Source organism: Hyperoodon ampullatus (genome assembly GCF_949752795.1).
Source record: "Hyperoodon ampullatus genome assembly, chromosome: 16".
NCBI lineage: Eukaryota > Metazoa > Chordata > Mammalia > Artiodactyla > Ziphiidae > Hyperoodon > Hyperoodon ampullatus.
In genome coordinates, this window is record NC_136929.1 from 15,716,070 (window position 1) to 15,741,508 (window position 25,439).

The following is a 25,439-nucleotide window of genomic DNA, read 5'->3' on the forward strand; positions in this document are numbered from 1 at the left end:
GAGAGCAGGCACACACTCTGTCAACTGGAGCTAGTCAAGTTGCATCAATTGGTCCAAACGAATAGAACCTTGTCTTGTTCCACCACTGATGTATCCTTCTCCCACTTTCCATTTAGCACTAGGAGACCTTAAGCTATCTGCCTTCTCTGTTCCTTCCTCAAGATCTTCCCTTCCAGAGTACTCCTGTTTCAGATATACCTCTTAACTTTCTTACCTTATCCAAACTGCCCTGGGCTCAGAGAGCTGGAATGATAAATAGGGATACCACTCAGAGGACATTTTCTTTTAAACAAATGAATATGAAAGGAGGAAATTTAGACACAGTGTTGCCACTGCCTGAATTTAAAGGCAGACATGGAGCACCATGATGTCATAGGTGTGCTACATGAATAAATGAGCTCATCAGGCGAGAGGCATCTTCTCTTCTGGGTCCATGATGCTATGGAGGGTTCAGGTGTCTATGAAGTGGTAGTACCAGCACAGAGTGGTATTATGAAAACCACTGGATAACTTAACTGTCTGTTTATTACAGTTAATATGGAAAGTCAGGTAGGATAAACTGGGTGTGCCTGTCCTCATCCCCAGTACAAACCGCTTTGTAGTAAAAAATATCCAATGCTTTCTCCCTAAATGCTCTAAAAGATATCAGTAAATTCAAGTAGGAAAACAAAGAGTAAATAAGCTATACCACAAACTATTTCTTACCCCCCTAAATTCTCTATGTCCCAGTTAATGGAAAAATTAGCTCCTTATGCATGAGGACTGCTGTTGGTTTGTTTTCATTATTAGGGAGGTAATTATTCACTCAGCACAGAAGAAAAAAGCCAATATATTCTATCAGGGAAGAGCAAGTTTTTCAGGCAAACTATACATAGTCTGAACATTGGGATAGAATTCAAATCAGCCACCAGATGAGCTAGTCTTACACAAAGCTGAGACTGAAAGCCTTGCCATTGAGAAAGAATACCACAATGGTTGTTAACCATAAATACCAAGCTGAGAGGACATTCTTAAACCTGTTGGTCATGCACAGTGTTCAATGTTCTCTCTCTAGACAATTTGGAAGGAGGAAGTGGAGGTGGGATTTCTCAGAAACTCTCCGGAATGACCATACAAAGACAAATGGGGATGAGAAGAAGAAGAAGAAGAAGACCAAAGCTTACACTATGTTGCATTGTCCTCCACACAATCCTCTGGGAAGCAAGAGGAAAACAAATTCAAAGGAAAAAGAAAGAGAGATTATTCTATACATAATAGTACAGCACAGGTATAACGTTTAGCGTTGCAGACTGGCATTCCACCCATCCCCACCCCCGACTCCCTCAGAACGAGTAGTAGAATATTTGAGAGTCTGCACACACATGGTATGATGTTGAATACTTACTGGAGATTCATTGGTCTAACTCATTGCCAACTTGATGAATTAACTTCCAAGTCTAGGTTTTTTTAAAAATCTACTTTAATAAAATATATTTCTCTAAGACACATAATTTACAGTATGTTTTTGCTCTAACGAATCAGCAGGAGTAAAATAACATACACTCCCTGCCCAAGTGTGTCCAGGAGCTGTATAGCATGTTGTGTTGTAATATTCTGAGCTGTACAACTAACCAACATGGTGGTATGCTCAGATCTTAAAATCAAGCTACTTTGTGTTGATTTATTTTTACATACTATACTTTCCGTGAAGTTCTAGTGGAACTTTCTTTAAAGAAATCACTGTTTCACATCACATTATTTAAGAGAATTCACAGGGTATAAATTTAAGAAAAAGGGAAGAGAACCAATCTCTTCCTGATTTCAAATAACCACCTCTGGTCTATTGAATTGAAAATCAGTAACAGTGGGCTGGGACAGGACTGCTAGGGTGAGTGCTGGTGACAGGAAGAGACAGATGATGATGGGACCAGTTTTTGAACTAAGTTAGTTGATGGCATTTGTTCATTTCTTGAACAAACCATGGCTGCTGGCAGGAAGGACTTCAGTATTCTCTGAGGAGTCAGCTTTCCATCAGAAGCGGAATTTATACACGTATATTCATTCATTATTGGATAATAAAAATAACTTTAGGGTAGTATGTCTGAAAGCTACACCTAAACTGATTTTATGCCCATATAACTTTGAAGGAACACATGGAATGTTTCCTAGTGATATAAAAGAATTGACAACTTCCTTATAAATGTAGTAAGAGGTTAAATGATGGAACTGATATATTTTTAAGAGAGAGTTTTGTTTTGTTTTCAATTACTTTATATAAGTTTTAGCAGTGGTTTACCTACTTTGGGATTAGGAGATTTATTTCTAAAACAAACCCCATAACTACCACTTCACATAAAAAATTGCTTTATAATAGCTGGTATAAGAACCTTTACCAACAGATCCCAAAGTTAATGCCACAGGTACTAATTTTAAATGGTAGTAAGAAGCAACTCTCCGAGAGCTTTATAGCTAAGATATTTTCAGTTTGGCAAAAGGGGTGGGGTGATTGGGATCGTCTTTGGGATGCTATCTTTTGAAGCATTTTCTCTGCTGAAACACAGAGAAATTAAAGGAAGTCTTTTCCAATTATCCTTCTTTTCTGGGACACATGCTTCTTATAAATATTCAGGAAACATCTTTTCAGGGGAAAATTAAAACAGGAGCAGGTAACATGAGACTTGATCATAAACATTCCAAATAAGCAGTGATATATGGCAGACCCATCAGGACCTATCACCTTTGCGTGTATCTTGAAGATGATTTTATCTGACTGTTGCACAGCGCTGTCTGGCCAAGGTAACTGCTCCAACCTTTCCACTATTCAGAACTATGTTGAACCTGCAAAGGGACTGTAAACAGTCCCTTTTTATATGGAAACAGTCCCTTGGTCTCAGGGGCTGAGAAAGTAGCTCCAGGTAGGTTTATGACTGGCTGTGAATTACAAATCGCTAATTCTTACAATATGGGAAGGAATCAGAATTTAATTGAATAAAAAATTAACAAAACTGCCATTCTCCCTTATAGAGCCTGAAGCCACACCTACGAGGAAGTAAGTACTATATGCTGTCAGAGAATATTTTAGAATAAAATTGACTTATTGATTTAACTTCTTCTGCACTGACTCTGGTCCTTATGTACCTTGAGTTTGGTCCTTTTCTCGTGATCATATGATTAACCATTACTAATTCTTTTAAAAAATGATTAAATGTATCTTGGGGGTGTGTAAAATAGAAGATCCTAAATCATTTTCCTATTTGCCAAGATTCCTCAAGACCCTTATATTTGGGGCACTTTGAGGATGACCAATGAAGTTCCTTTATAAAAGATTCAAATACCAATTTTCATATCTACTAGATTTTAAACATCCTGTGAAATTCTCAAAGTGCTGATGTTTTATTCAAGCTGTACTGAATTGTATAAATACTGTTGCCTTGAGAAAAGTATTTTTCTTGTTCAACTTCCCCTGTTTGAGTGTGTGTGTGTGTGTGTGTTTCTCCTGGTAGGAAAGAATACTGTGTTTCTGTTTTAAAGGCAAAAAAATTAATTAGTAGTCATAGATGTCATTATTGTGTTCAAAATCAATGCAGTTTTAACTAAGTGGATAATGTACTCCATTTGTTTTCCAATTTTATTTTCCTGAGGTAAGAACATTTAACCTGAGATCTAGCCTCTTAACCGATACAGTACTGTTATCTGCAGCACAATGGTTGTACAGCAGGTCTCTAAAACTTATTCATCTTGCATTGTGCCCAGTTCTGATATGAGAGTTCATAAAAATTCTGAAAATCCTGAATTGTTTCATTAACTAAGTTAGAGCCAACTGAAATAGGAAAAGCAAAAACAAAACAAAACAAAACAAAACAAAAGGGTGAGAGAGACAGAGGTCAAACCCCTACTCACAAATTGTGCCCTGGTTAAAAGGATATTGACATACAAAGGAATTTGTAAAATAAAAACCCAAACAATGGAATCTAATGAAACCACCATTTCTTTACAACTGGCTGGTTGTTTGGTGGAATCTAATTGTTTGTTTAAAAGAAAAAAGGTGACTAATTTTAAACTTTTCCTGAAATTGTGAATAAAGAATAGATATAACTAAGGTAAAGTACAAGGTTGAAGCAATTACCCAAATGATCCCTTTTTCAAAACCTACACTGAAGAGGGGGTTTTATTTGCTAACGAACAGTAATAAGTTTATAACAATTTAGCAGTTAATGACTCCACTTACCCCTTCCCTTTGACACTTCATGGATAGGTCTTTGTGTTGTAAGCACATTTGATTTTTATAGAGAGAAATGCTGAGATGTACTTAGTATGAGGCCAAATGCTACCAATTTAATCTTATGAGTTCTATACTGTAGAAGGATATTAGCTAAAATGATAAAGTAATTTATAACAGTGACTAATAAAAGTATTTTCATAACCAGAAACCCTTGAGATCTGAGTTTATATAACATAATCAGATGTGGTTCAAGTGTTTTATGACCTTAAGGCTTTTATGTGTTAATTTTACATCAATATAATTGGCGAAGCAACATTAACGGCACTAACAATTACAGGTATATAAATTGGTTATAGTGCTATAAATTGTATTGAAAACGATTGGGCAGTATTTCTTTGAAATTATGAGCTTTTCCTTTTTTATAGCAAAATTTGATGTTTGAAACACATTAAAAGTTGTGTTTACTATATTTATGGTTGTAATCTCCAAGTAAGTTGCTTCAATGAGATGTTTGGTCTCCTGACACACGTTTAAATGGATCAAAGAGTGACTATTTCTAAGCATTCCAACTTTTAAAAGACACATAAAAAAGAGAAAAAAAGGTAGTAGTGTTGATTTGGGGTCTCTTGGCAAGATTTTTCAAACAGAAACTTTACATATAAGGAACATTCATGATAGAGTTACATTGTATCATAATTGAATAAATAACTGAAGCAGTTGAATAAGAAATGTGCTATTGTAATTATATCTCTGGAAGATATAGGAACTTAGTCTCCAAATTAATATTTCAGAAGAAATATGGAGTTGAAGATTTGGCCATTGTATGAGTGGATTAATAGTGATAAGACTCCTTAAATAATCTAAAAGGAAGATCTCATTACTTTTCAATATTCTAATTAAGACCAGGAGCAGATATAAGAATGAGATGACTTTTACCACCAGCTTTTTCAGAATCCCATCACGTTTTCTGAAGAATAACCCTGGTAACAGAAAGTGGCCACAACGGGAGAACTCACCAGCCGGTCCAAGCTCGTGCCTGCAGCAGTGGTTGGTCTTTCCTCAGGATTGTAAGGCCTGAACCGTGTATTAAAATTTTCAGGAGCTGAGCGAGCAGATCTGAGGGCTGGAGCAGGTTTGGGTTGGCCACATCCCTGAAAGACCTGGAAGAACCATTGAAAGGTTATGAAAGTTATACAGTGAGTTTCTTCCTAAGATTATGATGCCAAAGTATTCAGTGCACTGGCTTCCACATTTTTCATGGAACTCTTACCTCCAAAAAAACTCTGATCTGGAAACAAACAAATACAAGCACCAATGAAACAGAATTACTCCGTCAGATACAGAGTGACTGACTTACAGCCTGACTCTTATTTTCTATGTATACAGTCAATCCTCGTTATTTACAGATTCTGTTTTTGTGAATTTGCCTACAGTTGACCCTCTCCGTATCCATGGGTTTCGCATCTGCAAATTTAAACAAACTCGGGTCAAATTTGATTTTGAGATCTGCGGGGACTCCTGGAACTAATCACCTGCAGATACCGAGGGAAGATTGTATTCACTAAAATTAATTTGTAATCCCCAAATCAATACTCAAAACACTTCCGCAGACATGGGGAGAGCGGCAAAGTGCATGTTCACAGCTGCAACAAGGAGAAGCTGTGCCTTCTTGCTTTGGCTCTCAAGCTGTAAACACGGGTCTCTTTGGTGGTCTATTTAGTGCCACATTTTTTCAATACTTTTATGTTTTACTTGGTGATTTCCCAGTTTAAAACGGCCCGCGGCCATAGGGCTGAAGTGCTGTCTAGTGTTCCTAAGGCTGTGATGTGCCTTTCGGAGAAAACTGTGTGTTAGATAAACTTAATTCAGGCATGAGTTACAGTGCACTTGGCTGTGAGTTCAATGTTAACGAATCAACAATATGTATCATACTGTCTTTCAGGAGAGACACACCTAAAACAAGGTTATGGATTGACTGGTTGATGAAAATGCGACTAAAAGCTTTCAGGAACCTAACCCTGTATTTCTAGTAGGAGCAACGGTTCAGTAGTTGCTAATTCAGGGTTTGTGGCGACTCATATAACACAACTATGCAAATAATGAGAATTGACTGTATTAAAAGTAGGAATTGTAATAGTTACCTCATAGGATGATTTCAGGATTAAAGAAATTATGTCCCAGACATTTTCATGTACTTGAATTTGGCATTCAAGAAACATTTGTTTGGGATTCTTGTTACTGTGACCAATGTATTTCATGTATAGCATAGAAGGCCAATAACTTGAGTGTCTCCTCTTTGAGTAATGAAAACCTCTAATAGAAGAATTCTTTGAAAACACTCTCTTGAGCAATGATGTGGAAATAGGACAAGCAAATGTGGATAACTTCCCTATAATGACAGTTTCCTCTAATTTTGTTGTTGACAGCTGTTCATGTCACAATTAGGGTTGCCATGGGAAATCAAACATTCTATTGTAATGATCTCAGGGACCAAGCTGCTAGTTCTTTTCCACAGTGGTTTTACTCAGGGTGGTGTGGGGATATACCTCCTTTGCTAGTTTTAGAAGCTTCGCACTCTCTGCTGGTTATCAAGAGATAATCCCTTTGACAGCATTACAGGAAATCCAGTAACATTTTCAGGAAGCTTTTATTAATTTTTTTTTTGGCGGTATGCGGGCCTCTCACTGCTGTGGCCTCTCCCGTTGCGGAGCACAGGCTCCGGACGCACAGGCTCAGCAGCCATGGCTCACGGGCCCAGCCGCTCCGCGTCATGTGGGATCTTCCCAGACCGGGGCTCGAATCCGTGTCCCCTGCATCGGCAGGCGGACTCTCAACCACTGTGCCACCAGGGAAGCCCCATTTTCAGGAAGTTTTGATGAAGTTCAACTTTGCGTTTCTTCTGTTTCTACACAGGAGATGATTCTATCCTGGATACTTCTTTCAGTAAACTTTTCAGGATTATTTATGTCATCCAGTTCTTAAGGTACACGTGTGTGTTTGGAATGCATTCCTTCTGGTTTTGTTATTTGACTCTGTGTTGTTTAACTCTAAAACAAGCGTTTTTCATCAGGCATATTATGGGATTCCACTGAAGTACGCAAGGGCTCCTGAGTGCCATTCCCGATGACAAATTCCATCCTGAGACACAATTCATTTAGTTTTACCACTACAGCTGATTTCTCCTTTGCTGTATTCAAAAGTTCTCCTTCCACTCAGCACTTTGCAGAGCGGGAGCACTTTGTCTTGGCATTCCTCGAGATTGGCCTTAACACACTATTGATTATGCTTCTCTCACACAATTTCTGAAGCCGATGGTGTAAACCAGTGTGATAAAGCTAGCGCGCCCCTTTCTGCCCACTGCCTAAATCACCTCCCAGCGGCAAGGTCATTGCTGATGGAGGCCATTAGCATTTCCAAAGCTCCAGGGTTCGGTTGAGTGTGCTATTTTGGATTGCTTCGAAAATGACAGCTGACTTTTAAAAAGTATAAAGCCTAGGGCGAAACAATATTAATGGCTTTGCTGAGATTTCTTGAAGCTGGGCACACGGAAAGAGTTAACAGACCTTCTTAATTTGCCTTTTGGGAAGAACCTGGCTCACTGGCTTAAGTTAAATCAAAGGAACAAGAAATGCCCTGAAAGAATATTAGTGCCCCAGGGGAGATATTTCATTGTAACAAAAAACCTTACCACTTGTAGGATTTTTTTGTTTTGTTTTTTGGGGAGAGTGTTAATTATAATGATAGAACATAGGTAAGTCAATATAGCTTTCTGCTCGTAGCTTTCTGTTATTTATATCAGGCTTGGATTTTGAGGATGATTTCAGTGCAGAAATTGCTGGGTCTATGATCTATGATCCAAGTTGAAGACACAGACTTCTAATTACTATGGAAACAACACCTAACCCCATAATCAGATGGAGACCTTCATAGAAATCTGTCACAATATGTGAAGATATGAATCAAGAAGGGCCTTCAGCACAGATTCTTGTATACCCTTAGAAAAAGGGAATTGTCTTAAGAGATAAGCTTTAGTGTGGAAATGCAAAGCTTAGGGATCAAGAGCTGTTTTTCAGAAACTTACAAAACCTAAAAAAAAAAACAACACAAAGATACCAGAGCATCAGCTTACCCTGTCTTTGTTCGGTAATGATTTAAAACACCTGTATGATTCTCATGTAGAGAATGTATCTTAAACAGCGTATATCCGTCAAATAACTTAGATGACATACAAAGTGAAAATTAATAATTTCATTTTCAGTACATGCAATCTGTTAGCTAGACAAAATATTTTTCAAACATGAGTTTCATGGGGTCGTTGACAGAAGGAATTCCCATGCAGAACATTTGGACTGTCTCAGACAATGTTTTTGAGCCTGCTATAGCAGCAGGATAGTTAGGCAAAGTTCTGGGCCTCCTGAGGTCCAGGGCTATATTCCTATAAAGGACCAGTGAGCCTTCTTCCTGGTGGTCTGGGTGACCCAATATTTTGTATTTTGAATAAGGGTAGAAACAGATGAGGAATAACGTGTGGGCGAAAGGCCTTAGTTTCAATGAGTCTGTAGATCAAGGTTCTCCCCTAGGAAGTGGTCAGGACTGCAGATACAGATTTAGATCATTAGCCTAAAGATGGTATTTAAAACCCTGAAACTGGCTGCACTCACCAAGGGCAGGTATGCAGACAGGTAACAGGAGGAGCTGAGAACAGCCCAGTGCCACATCAGCATTCAGAGGACCTCCCTGAACCTTAGTTTCCTCCTCTGTCAAATGGGAATATTAATATTATTTACCACACAGATAAGCTGTGATGATAAAATGCAATAACACATAAGGCAGGAAAATAGAAGCCAGTGTTTGGAAAAGTAAGTGCTTGATAATAATTAGCTAATTATATCATTCTGCGATCGGTTCTTTCTAGTTCTGTTTTCTGAGTAAGGAGATTTGAGGGGGGGAAATGTCTGGGCTGATGTTTCTTAAATGTCTTCCACAAAATATTATTTCCTGGGCTGTTAACAGCTGTTACATAAGCAATGGATCCCATGGGTCCAAGTTAAATGAGGTACCTTAGCAGGGCTTCATCAGGGTAATGTGTTTTGACTCGTCAAAAGGAAGAAGCTCATTTGTAGTGTTTTCCAAAACTATCTGGCCAAGGGTTCTCCAGGAAGTTCTTACAAGGTGTTCCAGGGAACATACCAGGACACACTGGGAAGTTTGCTCTAATTAGCTAAGAGGAGAAGTGATTCAGATGTAACTGCACTTACCTAGAGGTATTTGTGAAGCCACTCCCCGCTCCACTACCTTTAACTCAAGAGAAGAAATATTATACAGGTCTTCACTTTACAACAGAACTTTCTGGAGGATATGGCTGCAGGCTAAGTCACCTTGTCGTGGAACAAATCATTAGTTCTGCTCCTTGAAAAAATAGAATCAGTACTACCTCCTGCCTGGCTCCCTCCAAGGAACATTGAAAAGGATAATTAGATAATTTGGAAAAGTATTTGCAAGTCCCAGTGTAGACAGATGTTACAGAGGTACAAAGAAATTATCCTTCCCACCTAGCAGACTCGCAAAACCTGTGGATTTCGGGAATATCTAGCTTGGGAATCCTCTCTCTAAGAGGATTACTAAGATAACGTCTCTGAAGTATGTTGGCATTCTGAGATGAAAGAAGCTGACGTTAAAGATAGAAAGTGCTGAAAGAAGAGACATATTATTGTTTGGAGAAACAAGAAAGAAAGGGGGTGTGGTGAGAACAGGTTGGAGTGCTGTCTCAGGTTTCCAAGCATTATTCCTTTAAGAACATCGCAGCATCTTAACATATTTCCTTAAAATAAATAACACAGTGTGCACTTTTTCAGAGGCATCCAAGCTTCTACCTCCCTGTCCCCTTTATGTTCTGCAGGTTGATTATACATTCACCGAAGTCATTACTGGCAATCTGAGAAGCAACGGTTGCACAGCAGTCCTGTCTCAGCCCATGTGTGTGTTTCTTTAAAAATTTATCTTCTCAGTTTCTACTCAGTGGGTTTTTATTCTGGTGGGAAAGATGTTGCTATTCCCATACGTCATTTTGAAATTTGCAAACAAAACTCTAATCTTGTGTAGTAGTAGGGGTGACAGTGTATGCTACCTAGATTTAATTGGACTTGATGTTTTGAGAGTGATGTTTTATTTACTTATTAGATTCTAATTTACATTAGAGTGTTAATGAATGAACTGTTTGTTAGATGACCACTTGGGGAATTCAAATCTATCCCATTTGTTCCCAAGGAAACAGAAGCTATCATATCTGATGGGCTCTACATATATTTTGTCCAAGTGTGGCCACTTCTTTCATGAGAGCCAAGTATAATAGGAAGGTCACCAATCAGAGTCTAAAAGCTTGGAGTCCTGGTTTCCGTCTTTCTCCTTACACCTGTGTGGTGCGGGGGTACTAACTTGTCCCCAAATCTCAAGGCTGTTGTGAAGATAAAATAATATGATGCTTAGAAAAGATGCTGAAGCAATGAGGTAAAAAGATGTACTATTATTTTACTGATGTAATCTATAACCAAATAGGACAATAACAGGTAACAAATCAAATCTAGGGACTATGCAGAGTGATGCATGAATAATTTAAGATCTATGAAGAATAAGATCTTATACATTTTGTTCACCATTGTATCCCAGAATCTGTAAGAGTTCCTAGCACATAGTATGTGTTTAAAAAATCAGAAATGAGGGCTTCGCTGGTGGCACAGTGGTTGAGAATCTGCCTGCCGATGCAGGGGACACGGGTTCGAGCCCCTGTCCGGGAAGATCCCACATGCAGCAGAGCAGCTGGGCCTGTGAGCCACAACTACTGAGCCTGCGCATCTGGAGCCTGTGCTCCACAACAGGAGAGGCCGCGATAGTGACAGGCCCGCGCACCGCGATGAAGAGTGGCCCCCACTTGCCACAACTAGAGAAAGCCCTCTCACAGAAAGGAAGACCCAACACAGCAAAAATGAATGAATTAATTAATAAAGTCCTACCCCCAACATCTAAAAAAAGAAAAAATCAGAAATGAAAGGTTATGGTTATAATTTCTGTCTTTTGCAAACATTTATTGAAGTCAATTAGGAGGTAGATTTCTGTAATGAGAAAGAAAAGACAGGAAAGGAAAGAGAAATAATACTTATTGAGTGTCTATGATGGACCTGACTCAGGGCTACGTGTTTCATACACTTATCTCAGCAGTCAGTTATCTCAAAATCAAAGTTGAACCTTTCTTCCTTAGGCTTCAGAAAATACAATGAATCATCCATCCATATAAAAAAAAAAAGATATCTCCTTTACTCCACTTACTGTGCCAACTTAAGGCAAAACCAAATCACCAACTTGGTTTAACTGATAACTAGAACCAAAAAATCCAGTTTCTTTCTTTTTTATTCTTTCTTTTTTTTAAAAAATTGAAGTATAGTTGCTTTATAATATGCCAATCTCTGCTGCACAGCAAAGTGACTCAGTTTTACACATATATACATTCTTTTTAAAAATATTCTTTTCCATAATGGTTTATCCCAGGAGACTGGGTATAGTTCCCTGTGTTACACAGCAGGACCTTGTTGTTTAAAAAAGCTGGTTTCTTGATCATCTGATAAGAGCTACTCGCTGTGCTTGATGGGACAGTTAGAGAGCAGAAGACTTGGTGTATAAAATAGGCTTGGCTCTAACTCTTGGTAGGCGAGCTGAGAGCGAGTCTTCTGGAGAGAAGTGGCTGTTTCCCCATCTCCCCATCCTGCAAAAAGCAGCAGAGCCTGCACTCCGTTGTATCACAGCCCAGTTACTCATCATCTAGGTTCAGCTCAGAGCTGGGGGCCTGTTCTCAAAGCAGAAGTGAAACGTGAAGACTGAAATGGGTGTCAAGGGTGCGTCCACATATCCTCATTCAACAGACACAAGTAAGTTAAAATATTAAAAAACCCATTTCATTAGAAGTCGTAGCAAGGAGAGCTCCATCATCACCACGACACAAGATTAAACTAGACACCCCAGGGCCTCATTTTTGCACATTTTTTTCTGGCTCCTAACAACAATCTGCTAATATCCTAAGAAGTGTTTTCCTGAATATAAACTTAAAACATTTTAATAATGACTCTTTAGATATAAAATCATTATACTCATCATACATTTTAAACATCAGCATTTTTTATTTTATTTTATTTTTTTACTTTTATGAGTGTGCCAATTTTCCTGATGGATTGCCTTTCAAGAAAACAGGCTTTCATCCTATGACTCCGAACAATCTCTCTTCTTCTCTCTCTTCTTTCCTCTTCCCTTCCCTCTCCCCCTACTTCCTCTCTCTATCTCTTCCTCTCTTTTTCTTTGCTCTCTGATTCATGCTTTTGTTTCCTTAAAGATTGATTACAGTGGTCCTTCGGCTAAGCCCTCTGGCACACTCAAAGTCCCTGGATGGGTCCAGGATTCTGTGTAGAGAATTCTGGGTTGGACTGAATCAAGTCAAGTTAGCACTTTCGGTTTTGGCTGCTTTTCATTCATTGCCTTCAGTTTTCAAAAGCCAGTGATTGTGTCTGTTTCAAGGTTTTAAACATCTACTTCTGATGCCTATGCAGCTTGCTTCCAGAAAACCTGTCAGATGGGTTGCATACTTCCTAAAATCGTTTCTTCAATAAAAGCAAATTCCTTCCATTTGCTGGAGAAGATGATTTTTTTTTCCTGGAAGGTTCTGCATTCCTTCAACAGCAGAACACCTTGCTATTGCCTCCGAAATGGTGAGCAGGGAGGAGTGACAAGGAGCTGAACAAAACATATTTTGAGTGTGGGGAGAAAAAACCCCTAACTCTGTTGGCCTCACTAAATGGTTATTTCATATACTCTTTGTTTACAAGGTTGAAAGCAATTCTTTAAGATCACTTTGCAGAATTTACATAAATGTGTAAGTTTCAACAGCCTGGCTCTGTATCATTCATTCAAACTACTATTCAATGAATCTTTGTAGAGTGTCACTAAGGTCAGACTTAGGTGCTGGGGATGTGTCAACTGGACATGTCCCTGATCTCAAGAGGGTTCTGACAAAAAATCAGGCAATTACAGTAGAATGTAGTGAATGCTATGGGAGCACCCACAAGAAGCAGCTAACCCAGACTGGACAGTCAGAGAAAGCATCTCAGGACAGCAGGGATGTGCTGGAACCGGCTCTTACTGGCTCACAAGACCACGTGTTAAATTTTCAGGAATTTTGCAAGCCAGTCATTAAACAGAGTGATTATTAAAAGTTAGATTGTATACACTTAAAATGATATAAATTATACTAAAATCAAAGGTAATATATACTGAAAATTCATTACTTCCTAATTATTTTACCATTATTTATGCTCCTGTGGTTATGTGTGCCAAGTATGCCAAGTGTACCCGTAAGGGGGAAATGTTACATTGTGGTCTGCTACTATGTTCAGTTGACATCATGTTGGTAGCTTGAAACTTACACCCCAGAAATTGGCAAACACTATAAACTAGCATGTTTTCTGCACAGAGAGCTGGTTGTGCAAACACTTCCCAGTATAACACTGAATCCTGCCAGGAAAGTGAAGAAATAGTTGGACTATGCCTGGTGAATGCTGTGTATTTGGGGTGGGGGAATGGGGAGGTTAGAAAGAATGTTTCAGGATGAGGAACAGCACATGCAAAAACTTAGAGATGAGAAAGGATGCTGCTTCCAAGCAACAGAGCCCAGGCCATTTGTACGTCTGGTGCACACAGAGGTTCTCTCACCTCCTAGACTAGAACTTTTACTAGGACTCATCCTCTGTTGTTGGTCTTATACACCACCATGTCCAGAGTTTGGACACTGGGCTCAGCAGACAATCGGTGCTCAACAGTTACCTGAATAATTTAAGGTGGGGAGAGTGGTAAGTGGTGGACCCAGACGGGCAGGCCAAGGACTACATCGTGCAGGAACATGTCTGGGTTTTATTCAAATGGCAACGGGGAACCATGGAAAGATCTTAAGCAGAGGAGTAATGTGAACACATTTGCATTTTCAGCGATCCCTCTGGCTAGAGCGTGGGGAGTGGATTGGAGTATGGGAAAGCCAGAGGCAGGGAATTAATTAGGAGACTATAACCCATGAGCTGAGATGATAAAATTAGGGGAGCCACTGTAGATGGATTCAACAGAAATTTAGAATGACCGTTTAATGGGTTTCATTATGGCTTGACTGTGAGGGCCAAGGGGATGGGGGGAGTTGGGATGGGGGGAGTTGAGGGGTCAGCTGGGTGTCTAGCTAGGACACAAGAGCTAGAGGGGGGGCGTTCTCTGGGATGGAGAAACCTGGGGAAGGAAGGGTTAATGGGAGGACAGTGAGCTTGGTTTTGGACAGGTGTGTTTGAGGTGGCGGGTGGCAGTGTGTAGCACACAGTTGGATAAACAGGTGTAATCAGGAGAGTAATCTGGGCTGGAGAGAGATTTGGGATGAAAACTCCTACCTTTGCTGTAGCCAACCCAGAAAATTGTGTCTGAGATGTTTCAAGTTTTCTACACAAGAACTCTTTTTGTCACCTACCCCCATGAACCCCGTGTTTTAAAAATATTTTGTCTAATTAACAGATTACATGTATTAATAAAGAAATGATTGATTTTCAAAGGGCGTCTCAGCTATTTGGCTGATATTTAAGATATATTCTGGGACAATAAGGAGGCAAAATAAAAGAGGGGAGTAAAATGTGTTAGAAGAAAAAGACCTGCAGAAAGCCATATATAATTCCAAATTTTCTGGTAGAACGAGTTGCTATAAACTCACAGAGGTAGTAGCTCCTTCACACGTTTAACTACAGGCTGGCTGGGGTAATGACTCCATCAGGATCAAACCATACTGCAGAGTCCCGAGTAGAAGGAAAGTGCTAAGAGTTGGGGATAACTGTGTATTTGTGAAGCTGGTCAGAGGTCACTGAAATTCCTCTAATGCAGTAGTCTGCTGCCCATGGGAAGCATGGCTCTAGGGAAGCAGTTTCTCCTCTGTCAAGGCAGGAGGAGGTTGGAAGAAGACTTTCTTTTAGGAAAGCAAGAGGGTATCTTGCTCTGTTTCTAAGAACACACTGAGTGTTAAAAGGTGAAGTGAGTTTCAATCACCTATTCTTGAGTAGACTTCATTAAATGTAATCTTCTCATTTTTGCCCTGAAGTTAAAGTGAAAAAAAATCTTAAGATAAATATCCAAAGGTTAGACATAATCAGGAGTTTCCCTTTATAATCAAAAGGAGAAAAAACCATTTTTTAAAAAAAACCTTTTACATGGAAAGAAAGTTAAAACTATCTTGCTTTGGATGCACTTCCTATAGTTGCATCATAAGCATTTTTTTTCAAACTTTCATTTTGCTTTATAAAAAAAGGTGTCTTTTTCCCCACCTTGTATCTAACATCTGAAAAACCTGGCTTTGTGGTCCAGTGATGTTAACACACAGGAAAGAAACAGATTCTGGTTTTCTGTAGAGAAATGAAGAAATCAAAGAATCAAAGATGTTTCAAGGTCACTGCTTCTTGGTGGAATATTATAAGTGAGAACTGGCGGGCAGAATACTAGCTTTGAAATTTGAATAAACAGAAAAGGTATTCTGAATCTAGAAGTCACTGAGAACTTGCTCTTTTCAAAACAAAAGAGGAAATAGAACTCAAAGCTTTATAAAGTGAAGGGCCGTGTGTTTTTTTCTCGGAGATCAGGCAGAAGGGACGGAACCACTTGTCGAGGGAATAGGCCAATTATCCCCTTCATGTAAGAATAATGTGAGGTTAGGCTGAGGCCGCTGACATTCCTCTAAAACCCTTTGCTATGCTGGCATCAGTGCCACCGATAGGCACGGACAAGAGTTGGGTTGCTGTCATCACCTCCATCCACTCCACTCTGCCCTCAAGCTCACTTTCCTCCAAAGGCCTTGTTGATGAGATGTTTATTCAGTGCCACGTGCCATGTCGTAGGCCATGTAGAAATATATGTCCCCTTCCAGGTGAGTCTCTGCCATTGAAAATAATGCCATGTATGAGTGGATTCAAATGCAGGTGTGTGACTCTCAAATCTGCTCTTCTGATCTTAGATGCTAGTGACAAGCTGACAGACCATCATGGATGAGGCAAAACCACAGAGTTAAAGCTCTTTAGAATTTACGTAGCATAGGCATTTTCCATAATAACAATGAAAATACTTAACTTGATGCATAGTTTTGATTTGACAAATTCCATGCTAAGCATTTTACATGGATTATATCATTTTACCCTCAAACAACTTTATGAGTAGATACTACTAGTTTCCTCATTTTTAATGTGAGTTAATTGAGTTTGGACAGATAAATAATTTGCCCCAACTCACACAACTAGTAAAAACCAGATCCCAGGGCTCTCTGACGTCAAAATATGATCTTGTAACGTTTATGCTATTTTAAAGAATACAAGACTAACTTCAAGTATATTTTAAGGTATTTTCTATTCCTTATTGTTGAAGTCTTTCTGGCATTATACTTTCATGTTCTGAATTCAACTCGACAAAGTGTATTGTTGCTTCCATGTGTAAAATGGCATGTTAGAATGGTTTTCTGTAGAATGTAATAGTGAGTAAAATAACTTATAATTCTGGGAAGGAGAAGGTAAGTATACAAATAACCATAACACACGGAATAATGTGCCCACTGCCTTAAGAAGGGCACACATAACACAGGGGCTCAAAGAAAGGAATGGTAAATGCTATTGGAATAAAAATATACTTATTTGAACTAATTCTAATCAATGTTCTTATATCTGAAGGAAGATATTTTTTCCATGTGAACTCCCAGGATATTATTTATACCTGAATGCTTTGAAAGGAAAAAGTTCCAGAGAAAAGAAAAATATCTGAATGCTAGAAAAAGAAACCTAATCATTACCGAAGACATAATGTTCATAAAGCTGTAAACTGATACAGCTGGAAAGGGGACATTTGCATTAACCCCTCTCTTTACAGATGAGGAAACTAAGACCCATTAGCTAAAGACAGAAATTATTACATTCTCCTTTCTGTTCTCTTAGCTTTTTTCATCTTCATCTGAGCTGTAGATTCGGAAAGAATTGTCTGGAGAAAATTAAGTAACTGAAGGCCATGCTGCTCTTCTGTAATGGGTTCTACCCTCGTCTGTAATAAGTATTAATTGAATGGATGGTTTCAATTGGAATCTAATAAGTCTCCCTTCTTAATTTAGATTATATCTGACAAACCAATCTTTTCCTGGATTAGGTTTGAAATTATTCCTAATACAGTTAAATTATATATAGTGAGATCAGTTTCATCTTCCCTGATAGGATAGAAAGGAGATTATCAACACATCTGAAATTCACAGGCAGAGAGACTCAGCAAATTTATTTCTCCTTTCCTTTGGAGAATTTTCTCAAACCTGCAAAGTTCAGAACTCCTTTGATTTGGGCGGTTAGCAGAAGTAGTGGGATAATGAGGACCCTTTCCTGTCATTGATGAAGATTGTGAACTTGGTAAACGTAATAAGCATTGGTTGGGGCTTGAAGAACTAACAACTTGTGTTTCTCTTCAGTAGGTTTCCCTACTGATCAGAAACACTCTCATTAGTATCATAATCAGTAGCAGGCTTCAAGCAACAGTCTTCCCTTAGATGGCTGGTTCCTCCAATGCTGCAGTCCATCTGGTCCATCTGGTGGGGAGTTATATACTGAGGAAACAGTGGCTTGCTGGGAAAATCTTTTTCTTTGGATAAGACTGTTCTGGGCTGCAATCCCAGCTCTGCCACTTCTTAGTTGCCTGACCGCAGACAAGCAACTTAATCTCTCTAAATTTAACATTCTTTACTTATAAAATGAGGAAATGAATGCTTTACAAGATTGCAGTAGGATTTGAAATAAATATATCAGGCATCTAAAAAGAGACTGATGCTTGGGCAGAGAATCTGTTTTGTCCTCTACTATATTCCTTGTGTCTGGTACATGAAGGGTATTTACTGAATGAAATATAGTAGGTGCTCAACCAATGGTAACCATGATGATTGTCATTGTTACTAAGTGATTATTTGTGCAAAAAGAAACCAAGAAAAATTTTAATATGTTATTGTCCCTAGTCTTAAAAATATGTATATAAATAATATTATATGTTAATATAATGATATATGTTATAAACTACATAATATATATAATATAATATTATATAAAGGACACACAAATCAAGAGTTTGAAATAAATGCCATAATGTTATTACCAAAATATTGTAACTTGATTATACAACTTGGAATAGCCAATGTATTTTTTGAAAGGGATATCCATGTGCCTTACCCTCAAACAGCTTAGCTGTGGGCTAAATGGGAAAGGAAAAAGGATGTGACTCTACCGATAAAAACAGATCTAAAATTTGAGCCTGAACACACATGATGAGAATAGATCTCTTCATTAATCTGTAATCTCTCTAATTCAGGATCTCACTGATTAGGTACAGAAAACTAGCTGTTCCTACCCCTGAAACTTACATAATATTGTACATCAACTATATCTCAATAAAAGCAATGAGCTGTCCCCTCCTATAGGTATGATGGGGACTACTGCATTAGAGGAGAGGAATTTCATATCTGAAACTGATGTGTTCCTCTCTGCCTTCAGATAGAAGAAGGGAGAAAAAAGTAGACTTTGATATTTTGTACTATTAAAGCTCTAGGAAAGGTTGGAAGCAATGAATGTTGAAGCTAATAAGAGAAATATTTCATTAGCATTTAGCATGGTGGGAAGTACTGGGTATAGTTGTAAAGGGAATCAGAGAGAAAGACTTGAATTCTCCTGGCTTTGCTGCCTCTGTTTCCTTACCGTCTCAGGCAGGTTTTTACTGAAGGCTATTGAACTTTCTCTCTCTCTTTTTTTCTGTTTTTTTTTTTTTTTTTTTGCTTTTTATTTTTATTTTTTAACATCTTTATTGGAGTATAATTGCTTTACAATGGTGTGTTAGTTTCTGCTGCATAACAAAGTGAATCAGCCATACATATACATATATCTGCATATCTCTTCCCTCTTGCCTCTCCCTCCCACCCTCCCTATTCTCTTAATACTTGATCTATTCAGCAAATGTTTACTAAATCCCACCCTTGTGTGGGATTGGCTCTGTAGGCACCTGCATCATTAAGATGCAGAGATGAGCAACGTGGGATCTGGAATCAGACACTCCTCTGTGTACTCCTTCAAACACTATGAGCCCTTTGTAAGCTCCTTCACTTTTCTAAGGCTTAGTTTCCATATTTGGAAGATAAGGGGGGAAATCCATCTCATCACAAGCACCGTTATAAATATTATGTAATATAAACCATGTAAAGCACAGTACAGTCCTGGCAGTAAGCGTTCAACCCATATGAGCTTGTAGTTATGAACATTGCTGCTTTTCTCAATGAGCCTCTGGGAATGACTTCCATCAGAAACTGCTGTAATAAGGTAAATGATTTTCCAAGGAGAAGTTGCCAATCGTATCCTGGAGTAAAAAGTCATTTTAATTTGTGAGTTTTACAACCCTCAGGGTGTCTGGACCCCCAATTAGGGAATAGCTTCTGGCCTCACCGGAAGCTCTGCTATCAGAAATTAACAAAGTCACTGGTTATGCGAATGCTCCAGGCAAAGTCTGGAAATCCAGAATTTCAAATTTGATAAGACTGTTTATCAACAATGACTGAGGGTTCCTTGGCAAAAGGAAAAATTCAACCAAAAAATTCAACCATCCAGTTCTTAGCTAGAATGTAGATTTTAGACTTTAGTTCATGCATAATTTCATGGATGTGGCTTATGTGGAAAATGAAACTACATGTTTCCAAATTCCATTCCCTTGAAGAAACAAAACCTCTTTCAGAACATGTCCATTCCATCAGCAGATCCTGTTGGTGTTTCCTGCTAAAGTTATCCAAATTTCAACCCCCTAATTAACAACCTCTCCACCATACTAAAGGCTGGCTTTGGTCCTTTCTCCATACTGTCCCCTAGATGAGACCCTGTCTCCCATCCCTCTTTCCTACAGAGCTTAGCTGCCCTCCTCTCTCCCCTTACTAAACTCACTCCATCTCCTTCTCTCTAGGTCAAGACTACCAAATACATTTCTTTTTTTTTTTTTTTTGGTTTCCAGCTTAGTTGAGATTTTTGGTACTACTGTTTTATGATCCTTCAGACTGTATCCTTTCATGAGTGTACTCTTACATGCCCTACATTATTTCTGTTCTTTCTTTCTTTTTTAATTTATTTTTTCCATGCTTCATGGCTTGTGGGACCTCAGTTCCCTGACCAGGGATTGAACTTGGGCCATGGCAGTGAAAGCATCAAGTCCTAACCACTGGTCCACCAGGGAATTTCCCATTATTTCTATTCTTGATTTAGATATTTCTTACAACGAAAGGTGTCTTTTTCAAAGTGCATGCCTTATTAACAGCCATAATATTATAATGTGGTTGGACAACTTCCATAAAAATGTCTCATCCGCATTCTGGTATGAAAGAGAGTCCACCTGACCTCTTAGAGAATTTTTAATAGAAAAAGTTGACTTGAACACGTGTGCACACATACCAATGGAAAGCTCTGCTTCTAAGGAGTGTGTGATGTTCTCAAACCACAGACACTTTTGTGTTTTCATGCCCTCTTCTCTAGGGCAGTTTTGAACATCAGTTACCATCGAGCCTGGTTACTCAAGCACTGCTGGGATATTTGGCCTCTCACAACAACATTAATTGGTTTCTAGGCAATAGATTTGAGAGGGATAGATAATTGCTTTTCTTTCACGGGAAAGAAAGAAAATGGCTTTTCATGCAACTCCCAAATGTGCTATTTCCCCAATAGGTGATGGCACCTTGGAGCATCCTTCTTTACACAGGCTAACCCAAGCTCACTAAAACCTGAAACTAGGCCTATGAAACTCTCAGCCCATCTGTCTCCCAAGGAGAGAGAGAAAGGGGCCCAGGCCAGATTCTTTCTTACCCTACTTTCAGTCCAAAGCTAGTTAGATTCATACTCAGCCAAGGAGACCTGGTCAGATTCCATGGATTTCTTTCTGCTCTGCAATCACTCCCTACCACCTGTCTCCTCCTCTTTGATTATATTTGAAATCTTTTCCACAAAGGATTTTAAAAATTGAAGGAAGCTAAACATGTAACTCTTTGCCTGACATATTTTTGTGTGAATGACATTCAATTAAAATGCAGTCACTCCGTCATCAGGTTGAAAGGACTGATGCAGATTTGGTTAGTGTTTCAGGACAGGGAGACTGGTGAAAAGAACAGAAGGGCACTGTGTAGTCATCAGTATGGCTAAAAGGGGCGATGAAGGAAAAGGCCAGAGACTCACTGCAAACTTCTAAATTTTGCTTAAGGAAAGTCCTATTTATTCTCAGCTGGGTGGGGACAAATAAAAATTGTGCACGTCCATGTCCTGGCTGCTGTGAATAGAGCTGCAATGAACATTGGGGTGCATGTGTCTTTTTGAATTATGGTTTTCTCCAGATATCTGCCCAGGAATGGAATTGCTGGATCATATGGTAACTCTATTTTTAGTTCTTTAAGGCACCTGCATACTGTTCTCCATAGTGGCTATACCAGGTTACATCCCCACCAAAAGTGTAGGTTGGTTCCCTTTTCTCCACACCCTCTCCAGCATTTATTGTTTGTAGATTTTTTGATGATGACCATTCTGACCAGTGTGAGGTGATACCTCATTGTAGTTTTGATTTGTATTTCTCTAATAATTAGTGATGTTGAGCATCTTTTCATGTGCTTTTTAGCCATCTGTATGTCTTCTTTGGAGAAATGTCTATTTAGATCTTCCACCTATTTTTTGGTTGGTTTGTTTTTTGATATTGAGCTGCCTGAGCAGTTTGTATATTTTGGAGATTAATCCCTTGTCGGACACATTGTTTGCAAATATTCTCTCCCATTCTGAGGACATGGAAGCAACCTAAATGTCCATCAACAGAGGAATGGATGAAGAAGATGTGGTACATATATACAATGGAATATTACTCAACCATCAAAAAGAATTAAATAATGCCATTTGCAGCAACATGGGTGGATGTAGAGATTGTCATGCTGAGTGAAGTTGTCAGACAGAGAAAGACAGATATCATATGATATCACTTATATGTGGAATCTAAAAAAAGGGTACAAATGAACTTACCTACAAAACAGAAACAGAGTTACAGATGTAGAAAACGAACTTATGGTTACCAGGGGGTAAGGGTGAGAGGGATAAATTGGAAGATTGGGATGGACGTATACACACTACTATGTATAAAATAGGTAACTAATAAGAACCTACTGTATAGCATAGGGAACTCTACTCAATACTTGGTAATGGCTTATATGGGAAAATAATTTTAAAAAGAGTGTATATATGTATATGTATAACTGATTCACTTTGCTGTACACCTGAAACTAATATAACATTGTAAAGCAACTAGACTCCAATAAAAATTTTTTAAAAATTAAAAAAAATTGTACTCCTGATATTTGTGTTCTGCAGCTGCAAACCCAGAATCTCCGTCTCTTTTGATTTATAAAAATATACTATTTTAAAAAAATGTGTGTTTGACTTCATACAAAGGGGTGTTTTCCTCTGAAGATTCATTAATGAAGGTTACATTATAGTCTTAAAAAAGGAAGTCAGATGGAATGTTTAAAAATTTACAAGCAAACATAGAGAGCATTTGCCTGGTTTGTGCAGCTGAAGACATAATTAGAAGTTCCTAGAGAGAGAGAACAGGGTGAGGGTGTGCAGAAATTTCAACCATTAAAAAGAAAAATTCCCCCCAAATTGCTCACAAATGTGAGGGATTAGTCAATATACTTGGGGCTCTCCAAAACTTTTTAGCAGCCAATAATTTCTTCATGATTAACTGCAAACTAAAAGCTTGCTTCCTTTCTCAATGCCATTTTGTTAGACAGTTATAATGAAGTAGCAAATTTGTCACGGGACAGGAAAAGCTCACAGACAAGGTATTAGAATTTATAATCCTGGCCGATTCTCATGGCCGACATATCCAGTTACTTCAGTTTCTGATTACTGCACTTTCTTTATTAGCAGACAAATGACTAAGGCAAATACCTTTGCAGACACCTGCATGCTGTTCTCTTGCATGTTCATGATGGCTTCAGAGATCTTGACATCTATTGGGTCCATGACTGACTCAATGTTGAATGGTCCTTCCAGTCGCTCTGCCACCAAGAGCATTGCATCTGTTAAAACACAGGAACATGATTTATTTGAGAACTGGGAACCCCAGCTTCTAACCTGCGTTTAAACATTTCCCACATGACCGGCTGAAAAATGACCACTCATTCAAATTTTATATTTGCCTTTATATAGTTCAAAATGGATTTGATGACTCAGTCTTATATGAATATTTTATTTTATTTCATTTGAAGACTTAAAATTATTTTACATATATAGAACCAGGACTGAAAATGAGAAAATAAGTTCAAATTAAGAGAGTTGAATATACCTAACTCTTTCAAGTGAAGTTAAAGAAAAATCAGGTCTGGTTCAAAAGTGGAGTTAACCTCTTTTCTTCTGGAGTATGGAGAAAACTGAGAATATTGAAGACGTGTAAATGTGAGAGTTTGGGGGATGTGCTATCGTCAAGACCCAACTTAAGCATATCTGCGTGTATGAAGCATTTCTGGATTTCCCAAGAAGGACAGACCTGTCCCTGCTTGGTGCTGTCACTCTACCTAGCATGCCCTTCTGTTTTTAACACTTTGACACGCTCTGGGAATAGAGAAACTTCTCTTACTTTGTTTTGCATATTCAAGGCTTATTATGGTGCCTATCGCATTGTAAGCTTTCAAGAAATGTCTATGAGGGCTTCCCTGGTGGCGCAGTGGTTGAGAATCTGCCTGCTAATGCAGGGGACACGGGTTCGAGCCCTGGTCTGGGAAGATCCCACATGCCGCAGAGCAACTAGGCCCATGAGCCACAACTACTGAGTCTGCGTGTCTGGAGCCTGTGCTCCGCAACAAGAGAGGCCGCGATAGTGAGGGGCCCACGCACCGCGATGAAGAGTGGCCCCCACCTGCCACAACTAGAGAAAGCCCTCGCACAGAAATGAAGACCCAACACAACCATAAATAAATAAATAAATAAATTTTAAAAAAGCCAAGCATTTGAAGTCCTTTTAAAAAAGAATGTCTATGAAATTATATTGAACTGAACTGAACTAAAATACTGCTTGGGAAGCTTTAGTTTTCTGGAGAAGATGCTAATAGTGATATGGAGGCAAGAGCTGTGAATTAGGAGTGAGTTGCCCTGGGTTCCCAACCCTGCCACTAAGCAGCTGGATGGTTGTTGGAAAAATCTCTGAGCTTACTGGGCCAAAGATTAGAGAAGTGTATACAAGGGACCTGGGATGAGGAGTCTCCCGGCATCTACGGTGAGTGGCATAAGAGGTAATATGCCCATTCCTTTGCAAACTGGCCCAATTTTGTTCTTAGCATCCAGGATATAGTTTGGTAACTTGTCTCCACCAGGACTGACAACTAGAACTTTCTGTGATGATGAAAATGTGGCTATTGGAACTTGAGATGTGGCTAATGTGATGGAAGAATTAAATGGTTAATAAAGTAATTTGCCTTTAACTAATCTAAATATAATTAAAAATATCCCCTTGGGACCAGTGGCTACCATATTAGATGGGGCAGCCTAGACTTTTAACATGGAGATGCGATAGCCCTCACATTTTTCAATTGTTAAAGCTCTTGAGAGCCAATCTTAAAATGCTGTCCCTTTTCAAAATAATACATGTTTATTATCAGACACTTAGAAAATACAGAAAAGAAAAATGAAGGAGAGAAATACACCCAAATCCCACTTCCCAGAATAACACTATAAACAGTTTGGTATATGCCCTGTGTTTATTTTTCCTCTGAGCATGAATATTTTAAGCATGCAACTGAAAATATACCATACAGATATCATATACCAACAGATAATCTGCTTTCTAAATGTAATATATTATTATTGTAACATGCTGTTTATAGCAGCAGCTTTTTAGTATTAGTGTGAGGAAACCAAATTTTATTTTTATTACATATCCTACCACGCTCAACCAAGGGCCACCATCAAAAATTTTCAGGGTTATAAGTAGTTATGAATTAGGCAAGCGAGAAACCTTTTAAGATAGATGAATTTTTATAAGAAGGTGCTGTCTGGGAAGCAGAGTCACCTTTTTAAAGAACATCAGGCTTTGTGAACATCAGCTTTTATACTATCAACTGGCT

At 38.7% G+C, this 25,439-nt stretch overlaps 1 protein-coding gene across 2 annotated transcripts in view; it reads right to left on the minus strand.

The window, feature by feature from the left end:
• GPC6 (glypican 6) overlaps positions 1–25,439 on the minus strand; it is a gene marked incomplete at both ends in the record, with an annotated part of 1,094,878 nt that overhangs the window by 88,524 nt on the left and 980,915 nt on the right. Inside the window, 3 exons of one of the 2 annotated variants that reach the window (XM_079722018.1) lie at positions 1,164–1,193; positions 5,218–5,361; positions 23,269–23,399. In XM_079722018.1, the coding sequence (XP_079578144.1) occupies positions 1,164–1,193; positions 5,218–5,361; positions 23,269–23,399 (305 nt within the window). The remainder of the gene's footprint in view (positions 1–1,163; positions 1,194–5,217; positions 5,362–23,268; positions 23,400–25,439) is intronic. The other variant, XM_079722019.1, reaches the window with a different exon arrangement.